We start from the raw sequence: 10,248 nt of genomic DNA, 5'->3' as shown, positions 1-10,248 counted from the left end.
CACCCACCCACCCACCCATCCAATCCACCCATCCACCCAACCAACCATCCAATCCACCCATCCATCCATCCATCCAATCCGTTCACCCACCCACCCACCCATCCATCCATCAATGACCTTGACAGAAGATGGCCACACCAAATAATGCCCCGTGACAGCAGCACCGTACAGAGAGCTCCAGGCTGGAACCAGCAGCACAAAGCATTAAGGTCCTGATTTACATCATCCAACACGCTCCTCATTACCCACTTTCAAAATTATATCTCAAAATTAAAATACTTAGAGCTACAGAGGTATGACTGTGTCGCTCAATTTACACGGCCTCCTGCAACGCGGGCGCTCCGATAGATGGAAATGTCCTACTGCCAGTTTCATTTTCTTTTAACTGGGTGGTTCCAAATCACTCTGTTGCATCGGAGGTGTGACATGTCACATCAGTTCAGGAGCAGGGCAGCGACAGTCCGTAGCGAGGGGACTGCTCCAGGATTTGCAGATGTGCTGGAGAACTAGTCAAGCTGGTCAAAGGTAGGTTTAAAGTAGATGTATTTTTCCATCGCCCTTTTTTTTTTAATTTCTACAACTGAACTTAAGCTTTTGCTCAGCACTAAATTCCTCACTCCAACAACTCAGTAGAAATTCGGTGGAAAAAAACGATTAAAAAAAAAAAATCAAGGCCCATCGGGAGTCCTGTTGTAACCCCGGGGGACCCGTGCTTAGAACAGCCCAATGACGCATTTTAGAAAACTACACAGCAGCAATTTCACCTGGCACTCTTTCTGAAACTAGGGAGGGGATTCTGCCCCTCTGCTGCGCTCTGGGGACGCCCTACCTGCAGTGCTGCTTCCAGCTCGGGGGGTCCCACCAGCAGAAGGAGACGGAGCTGTTGGAGCGGGGCCAGAGGAGGCCCCGGAGATGCTGGGAGGGCTGGAGCCCCTCTGCTGGGAGGACAGGCTGGGAGAGTTGGGGGGGTTCAGCCTGGAGAAGAGAAGGCCAAAAAGGGGAGACCTCAGAGCCCCTTCCAGTGCCTAAAGGGGCTCCAGGAGAGGTGGGGGGGACTCTGGATCAGGGAGGGGAGCCGTGGGATGAGGGGGAATGGCTTCAAACTGGAAGAGGGAGAAATTTAGATCAGATATTGCGAACAAATTGTTGCCTGTGCAGGTGGTGATCCCCTGGGGCAGGTTGCCCCGAGAAGCTGTGGCTGCCCCATCCCTGGAGGTGTTCAAGGCCAGGTTGGACGGGGCTTGGAGCAACCTGGGCTGGTGGGAGGTGTCCCTGCCCAGGGCAGGGGGCGGCACTGGATGACCTTCAGGGTCCCTTCCAACCCAAACCATTCTGTGATTCTATGAATTCTTCCATTATTCCCCCACGCACATCACTATTCAAGTCACCTTTAAATGCATTTTGCTAATATCTCATTTAAAATGCATTGTATTTTAAATAGCCCTTAGTATGATATTTTTAGAGCATGAGCTCACCGCAATGCTTCAGAGCAACTAACTCCTAATCAGCCCAGAAGAACTCGCTGTCAAGGCAGAATACAAAGGCACAGAGAGAGCAACGTATTCACCGCACACAGCACGTGGTGCAGACGCATTGTTGGTGCTCGTGGGCCTCACGCTCCCAAGGAAATGTACGCTTTCAGGATAAATTATTAGAAATGCATTTAGTTCAACAAAAATGCAACAGGAACCTGGCATTATGAGACTGCACAAAAAAAAAGAACTTAATAAGGGCGAGCAGAGTCAAAGAATGGCTCATCTCATGCGATATATTTACGGTTTGAACTTGACTGCCTCTTAGCTTGGTTTTGAATTCACTTTTACATCATATTAGACATTCATTTGTCAGCATTATAGCTATTTTTCCCAATGTTTTCCCTTCTTCTTGCAGAACAGAAACCAATTATGTTAGAAAGAGTCAGCCAAATTTTCTGTCACGCGCCCTATTCCTTCAGCGTTAATTGAGTAGGTACAATTACCAATCACAGAGAGACACAATCCTGCCTATCCCACACAAAGTTGGATTTCCACACTGAAGAGGATCCTGCTAATGTGGTTGTTTTTCACCCATGGTACGTTTCTCCTCTGCATTCTGTTAAATCCAGTCCAAGTGAAAGCCATAAAGCACTTCCACAAGGTGTGGCACGGGATGTCCGTACGAGCAGCAACTGTGAGTGATGAGGAACACCAGTAGCTTCAATAGCGGACCTGTTCCTCCAGACGACGGCAGCAGTTCATCCTCGCCGTGACTCAGTAGAATCACCAACAGCAGAGGACAAAGGATTTGAAGATACTGATGGTTTCTGGAGACTCTGCTCTGCCCTCTGGGAACTCCGCTGCCACCCCTACGAAAGCTGGGCTGGAGAGGGATGGTGGTTCCCCTCAATGGCCAGTTTGCCTCTTGTTACCAGTCCTGAAGTCAGGAACATTTAGTCTTCTCCCATGGTTTCATCCCTCCTATCAGACCAAGAAACATTCCTCACGGGCTGTTCCCTGGAGAGAACAGACTTACTTTTCCTTGCGGAGACCAGACCTTCCTCCTCGGATGTTCCACTCTGTGCCCTGTTGCCAGAGCACCGCGAGAAGAAGCCCCCGAGAAGGTACCTCAAAAGGACAGAAGAAACCTGCCCGCACCTCTCTCCCTCACGGTGCAACAGCCCTTCTCCAAGCTGGAGGCAGAGCCCTAGGAATGCTTCCCAAAAACTTTCAGAGCCAACCCAAACCTCTCACTGATGGGGGGCATCAGTCTGTTGACTTTTTTTTTCCAGATTTGTTCTAGGCTTGAATCTTTTGGTTATGTACACATTTACATACATATATATTTAGCACATGTATAAGGTATAGGTCTACAAATATCTTACACCATTTCCAGGGCACTCAAGATGTGCACAGACTCTTTTTTTATGGTGCTTTAAATCTTTTTGGGATTGATACAGGTTTTCCAGGACAGACTCAGAATATTTTATGAGCACACACAGTGAGAGCCACAGGACACGTGCGATAACCCACGCAGAAACCAAGAGCCGCCCGACTTCCCAGCCTGTGATTACATGTCGGCACCTGACGGTTGACTGAGACGTCCCGAACTCCTGGAAAAATCAAAGCACCACAAGAGCTTGTGGAAACAAGCAGGTCTGCGGCCGGGATGAGCTGAGGTATAATAACAGTGCATTGTGCCCGAGATGAAACGCAAAACTCATACGGGTAATAATGTGGTCCGGGGTTTGTTTCTTGGTGATAGTGAAAATTTTAAACTGATTCTGTTGCTACAGAATTTAAATTGGAAGGAAGTTTAAAGATGGAAGAACGGGAAGAGTATCCCGGAGCACACAATATAACAGTAACAGTAGCTTACACAGTCCGTGGCTACTCTCTGCCACAGACATTTTAAGTAGTAATTTATAAATACTATGAAAAATAACTGCCTTTCATACTCGAAACATTGTATATTCTGGCTTTTGAACTGAAGCAATTTAGTTTTTATTAACTGTATAATTCTGAGGTATCAGTAAAACTGTTCCGAGTAGAAAAACCACTCAGAATAGTTTTCCATTTTACATACAAATCTTTAAAAGCCAAATAACATTATGAAGTATATTAACCTTATTTTTTCATTTATTTCAGCCAAATCAAATTAAATAAAACTACTGGTCCCGATTCACAGAAAGAAAAGGCTCAGCTCCAAACGCCTGCTTTGTGAGGCTGACTGGGACCAAAGACCGCCCGAAATACAGGTGCACACCAGCCTTTACTGGAGCGCCAGCACTCAAGGGACATACTCTTTCTTTCTCATCGTGGCCGCTCATGAAATTTTTGATTCTGTGTTTGTTCAGAAATCAAAGAAGTTTTGTTTAAAACCCCGAGTTGGTTAAAAATTGAATTGTCTCCAAGTCTAATTTTTCAAGCGAACGGGTAAATTTTAAATGATGAAAGTAAGAACATGAAAGCTGCCACGTAGCAGACCTGAGGGTAGTCGGTATATGATTCCAGAGACCAAGATTTATTTAAGCATCAGTTGCATGAAGGACACTGATGCTTAAATAAAGAAGAAAAAATAGTCAAACCAAAATGCGACGGCGCTCGATGTGCGCAGGTTGACCGTCTACACCAGGCGAAGGGGGCAGCAGCTCCGCGCCACGCTGGACACGGCACGTCCTTCGCAGAGGGAGAGCCAGAGAGCGGCAGAGACTCACGGCTGAAACCCCCACGTCCCACTCCAGTTTAATGTATCTGCTCCATTCAGCTCGCTCATACGGAGGCCATAATTATCTTTAGATGAAAACATCCTCAGCTTTAATATAACAACACTAGGTTATTTTATCAAAATATTTACCCACAATACAATCCTTATCCCTTAAGATCAAACAGGAATACGGTTTTTTATGTCATAGAATTGTGTATGAAATATTTGATTACACTGTACATAATCCGTACACGTTATGTGCGCTATAATGTCATATAAATTAAAATCAGCAACAAAAAGGAAGAGAAATCTGTATTTTAGAAAAGTGTTTCTCCTGAGGACTGATACTTGGCGGGGGGGGGACAGAAGGACATGATGAAAATACTTCATGGCACTGAGTCCTCTGCTCCAAGTCCTCCTGCTGTCCGCGCAGTGACCCCGAGCACCTCTGCTGTCCCTCCCACTGACACCTTCTGAGGGGACCTTTGGGGATCATAAGGATAATCTGGCCAAATTCTGAGTTTCTTAGACTAAATGGGTCAAAGGGCTTTCCTACTTGGTTGCAAACACGATGAGAATCACATTCTGAAAAAAAACCAACTTACGATCTTGGTAACAGAATGTAGAAGGTTTTGACACATGGGAAGGACATTCCCTTGAATTTTGAAAGCGCTTTTGCTGTTCTGTCTCAACTTTTAGTCCATATACACACATATATGTCTACACTTTCCTTTTTTTCAGACAGCTTTACAGATCAGGATATGATCAGAAAATAGAATTTCTTACCCGGGGATATTATATAGAAGAAGTCCTTAAACTCATCCATCCAGACCTCAGCCAGTCTCCTGTTGTTCTTGTTGATGACGTGTCCCGTGCCACCCGGGAAGGTGTAAGGTGTTGCCTTTCGGAAAACGTGGCCAACGTGCGAGCAGGTGACAATCTCGAGGGAGCCGCCGCACTGCCAAATCTGGAATTAAAATATGCAGAAAACGTTGACTAAAACAAATAGAAAACACGCCGAATTTACAGCGGGAGGGACTCTGACAGACAGGTTCACAGCTATCTCCCCGTTTATTTCCCCGGGTCACAATCCAACAGGGAATTTCAAACAAAAGTTTAAGGGATGGAAAGAGCGGGGGCACAACTGTTCACAGTAACAAAAGTGCACAGATTTTAAGGACAAGGTGAAAGCTTGTGTGAATGGTTCACCGGGTTGCGTGTCCGTACAGCGCAGACACGGACAAACCACAGTCTTAGAAAGGGGCCACGCTGCAGTGGACCAAGTGTAGGGCAGGGATGTCATCTGTGTATTTGCATTTTCCAGGATTCCAAAATATTTAGAGAAACAGGGAAGAACTTTTACTTCTATACATATATAAATATATCTCTCTCTCTCATAGAATCATAGAATGGTTAGAGTTGGAAGGGACCTTCAAGATATGTATCTTTATGTATTTGAAAATGTAGTTGAAAAATATGTATATATACTTAAAATATGTAAAAAGACATACATATTTTAAAAATATGTATCTATTTTTCAAAGCAGAATAACATTGATGACCCTGCAAAGGCACAGCAGATCTCGGTTATAGCACAGACAGCAAGAGAAAGCAGCAAGCACAGATACTCTGGACATTGCAGCACCACAGAAGTGAAACACAGATGCAAAACGTATGTACTCTGGTTCATATGCTGGTGAGTGCCATGATCGACTCAAAAAAAAAAAAAAGTTATAGACAAAGAAAAGATTTTGATGAACTTCTAGATGCAAACTGCCCCTTTCCACTACTGGAGCCAAAACGTACGCTCCGGGTAAGCTCCCTGCCTTCAACAGGACTGCACAAGAATACAAAAAATCATCCAAACCTGGACTTTAATACTCTGCTGTGAAATGAAGTAACACATTTTCCTGTTGGATCACTAGAGTCTTGAGTAACACATTTTCCTGTTGGATCACTAGACTCTTGGTATGATATACATCAATTTGTCTATTAAGAGCTGCTCTGCAACCTCCCGCCTTTCCAGGCCCTGAAAAGAACTCGAGGGGAAACTACAGAGGGCCGAAGGTCCAAGTTTGCGGCACTGGCGGCACAACGCGGGCGGCCGCGTGAACAACCGGGGCAGACGAGGGGCTCCAGCGGATGCTCACAGGGTTACGGAGCTCTGCTGGTCTGCCAGGTAATGCCCATCCCTTGGGATTCACTCTTCGCCAAGGTTCACTGACATTTTTGGCATCAACAAAGGCATCGCCAACTGCCCGGTTCCTTATTTAGGCTCGTCCCACCCTTTGCTTTAGTCTCCTCCCAAGCAGCCTAAAATTCCCAATACCTCCTGGCAGTAAAACGCAGAGTTTAAGAACCACCGGGTGTTTTAAACAGGAACGCTGGTACAGTCTTGTAATAAGTGCTCCTTGACACAGACATAACAGTTACCATAGTAACTTAATGCAGATTTTATTTAATTAGGGCTAAACCCTTTTATATAATTTCATTAGTATGCTAACTGATGCACTCTGGTGGGATAAGCAATGGCAACGCCAAAATCCTCCTGCGGTTAACATCGTGTGTTCTGCAGCTCGCTGACAACTGCTCGGTTCAGGTGAAACTTCAAGCTGACGGATGCCGAGGAAAACGCGGCTGTACCCAAAGGGAACCGCAAAATACACCAGGGATACGTTCACAAAGCAACCCGGGAGGAGCTGACGGGGCAGGACAGCACGGAGCACCCGCGATTTGAGGTGCGCTTTAACCCAGGGTCTCTGCCGAAGGACCGGCATCCCCCCCTGCCCCGGGCTGGTCCCGCTCTCCCCCTGCCCCGATTATTCCCCCTGGCAGGAAATTCCTCCCACGCCGCCGCTTTTTTAAAGTGTGTGTTCCTGTACATTTCTTAAAGCACATTTTTGGCTGATCTGGGTGCAATCTGCTATCTAGTGCAGCTGTCACGGGAATGTGCTCTCTGTGCGGAAGATGAGGGCTTTCATCGTTCCAGTACCATCGCAAAAGCAACCCGCCCTTCCTGGATATTCCCTGGCAAAGCGACTGCTTTCCAGAAGTTCATCTAAAAGTTTGGGATTCCGGTTTTTCTAAACACGACAATGCTTTTACGAATTACCGCTTTACAACAGTCCTTCTGGTCATCTGGGTCCTCTCTTCCCAGGAAAAGAACCACTGACCTCCCGCCCGTCGCGACAGGCGATGAGGGCCCCGACGGCGACTAAAAGCACCGAGGGACTAAAGACAGTCGGGCTGCAAATATTCTGGTACAACATTGATGCATCTCACTTAAAAAAAAAACCTAACAAAACAACTCTAATTTTCACACTGAATTATTCATAAACCAGTTATTGTCACATCACAATTTTTAAGGTTGAAGGTGTCTTCCTCCCCTCCTCCCATGAAGTTGAACCCTTCTCCTTCCACCTGAGTGAGCTCCCCAAAATCAGATACCCTTCCAAGCACAGAACTTCAGTCTTCCTTTGAGTCCCTCTCTGCATCTTCCAACCCAGCGCATTCCACGTGTTTGTTTTCCACCTTTTGTGAAAAAGTATTTAGTAAAAAAAACCCAAACCAAACAACCAACATTGAGCTGCAACTTCACAATGAAGAAACTCCGAGGGTGCCCTGTCCCCGGGCTGATGTCTCGTCCTTCAGCACCACCCGTTTTCCCACCCACCAGCTCATTTCCCTCCATCTTCTCCCAACTCAGGAGATGACTTCCAGAGTGCCCCTATTGAAATGTTTCAGAGAAGAACAGATCCAGCAGATCCGCCGCATTTCCCTCCTCTGGAAAATGAGCACGTTCTAATTTAGCTTCTAATAAACCCGTGCGGGACTAACCCATTTTCTATTTATCTTTTCGCTTACAAATATTAATTCCTTCAAAATTTGTGGGAGGACACTGCACACCACGGAATTAAAACTAAGGCTTATATTCACCCACAAAATTTATCCCTTTTCAAATACAGGCATTAATTATTTAGAACTACCTTTGATTTCACAGACATTTTAAAACTGTTCCTATTATTGCATAAAACGAGCGCATTAAACCCCGTCTGATCTCTGCATCCCACTATCTGGATTTTTTCTCTTCCATCATTTTTGAACCCTCAGTCAACGTCACTCTTTAAAGTTCAGCGTAAAATGAAACTAAAATCTCAGGTTACAGAGATACAAACCCCAAAAGCAAATGCTTTAAATGCTAATAACTATTTACTTCATTTTAGAAAATATTTCTTTCACTAAAGGGGTTCTTTCGGTACACGTGTGTGTTTATCGATGATGCTGTTACATTAAACATCTCTCACGTATATGCACAGATCAAAGCTACGGTAAAAAATCCCCAAAGATTACTGCAGTCGGAAGATAAGTTAAGACGTAAGCACAGTCACGTTAAATGAGCTAAAGGCTGCTACATAGTGGTTCATAAGTAATAATTAGGGGGAAAAAATCCTGAAAACCCCAATGCCAAAGATCTGTCTAACGAAATCAACTGAACTGGTGTTTCTTGGATATTTTCCCTATAGAAACATAAGACTCCTGACATACGGAAAAAGTAACGCAGTCCGAAGAAAGGGAAAAACGTTGTGTGCTTTAAATGTATGCACACAAATGTATTTTGAGCACAATTTGTGAGCAAACTGTGCTCCTAAAATCACTTAATACCGTCAGACAGCTGAGGAATATCGAAAAGCCCGGAGATGGACTTTCAATCTGTTTGCCGGGTGATGAGGGATTTACATACCCGCCATTCCCCTCACCACCACACAAAATTCATTTCAGTGTCACAGCGCACTTCTGAGAACAATCTCGCACGCACGCACACAGGCGCGCAGCCTTTCCGGCCCCGCCAGGAGTGACACGCCGCTATTCCCATCATTACGCGGCGCCGCTCTGCCCCTCATCCACAGCCACCATCCCGCTAAAACCGTGTCCTTAACCCTCTTTCAACGCTCTCTCACACCTATAATTTTGCAGCTGAAAGTTGAGACCTCGCGCACGGTCAGGCTGAAAAACCGCTATTTGTGCAAATCTGGAAAAGCTTCCTCAATAGCATCCAGCGTCATCGGCATTTCCGCGGGGAGCGCAGAGACTTCGGGGATGCCGGTGCTGGTCCAGCAGCCACAGCCGGGGAGGGGACGGGGTGTCTGCGCCCATCGCGCCGGGACTGTCCCTTCTGCCGCCCCGCGTGGGGTCCACACCGGGCGGTTGCCCATCACACGGGCTGTAATAAGAGCAATATCTATAGATGGGACACTACAGCCAGTTACCAGCGAATTAAACATCCTTGCTCCTTACTCATTTACTAGAAGACTTCCTACAACAGCAAAGCCAGCACTTTCAGAGGCCGAGAACAATGTATGAATATATCACGCTGCTTCGGAAATACGCACGGAAACGTCTGCGCGGCCTCTCCTGCCCTTCTATCCGCTGCCAGAAACCCAAAAGCAACCAGCATCTTATTCCTGTTAGAGTAGGCATTTGCTTTCTCTAGCCCTGCCTTGGCCCATTTGGATTATTCTAAGGAATAATCTTGTTTTTCTGATTGACAGGTTATTTTTAGTACCCCTTCTGAAGCTATATGAGCTCCTTTCTGAGGAGTTTCAGGGCACTCTCTGGTTGGGAAAAAAACAGAGAATTTTACAGAAAACTAAAAATGTTTAAGGAATTCTATAAATAAAAACATGGTAAACATTTAAGAATAAAAGTTTTCATTTACTAAAGTAGACTCCCACAGCTGTAAAAGATTCCTGCTAGGTGTATTATTTTATTTTCCCCAGTGGCCGTTATTAAAAGATATCATTAAAGACCGCTCAGCAATGAGCAGCGGCACAGCTAAAAGATAAATTATCAATTTATCCAGAAATAAGGACATTGCACGTGGCCGCAGCCCTCGCCACGCTCCCGTGGGGTGTTTGATAGGTAGAGAGCGGTTGTCCTGCCGGGACAGACGGACGGTCACCGCTGACCATCAGTCTGTGCTGCCCGGGCGGGCAGCGGGGGATGCAGGAGCCCCGGCGGTGCTGCGGGAGCCCCAGGGATGCTGCGGGAGCCCCAGGGATGCTGTGGG

General features: G+C 46.1%; 1 protein-coding gene across 1 annotated transcript in view; it reads right to left on the bottom strand.

Annotated features, from left to right (window-relative positions):
• GALNT13 (polypeptide N-acetylgalactosaminyltransferase 13) overlaps positions 1-10,248 on the bottom strand; it is a gene marked incomplete at its 5' end in the record, with an annotated part of 72,594 nt that overhangs the window by 46,527 nt on the left and 15,819 nt on the right. The window contains one exon of the mRNA XM_009885471.1: positions 4,969-5,149. Coding sequence (XP_009883773.1) covers positions 4,969-5,149 — 181 coding nt within the window. The remainder of the gene's footprint in view (positions 1-4,968; positions 5,150-10,248) is intronic.

Source organism: Charadrius vociferus, unplaced genomic scaffold, assembly GCF_000708025.1.
Source record: "Charadrius vociferus isolate BGI_N301 unplaced genomic scaffold, ASM70802v2 scaffold404, whole genome shotgun sequence".
Classification (NCBI taxonomy): Eukaryota; Metazoa; Chordata; class Aves; order Charadriiformes; family Charadriidae; genus Charadrius; species Charadrius vociferus.
This window is presented reverse-complemented; position numbering and strand designations above follow the sequence as displayed.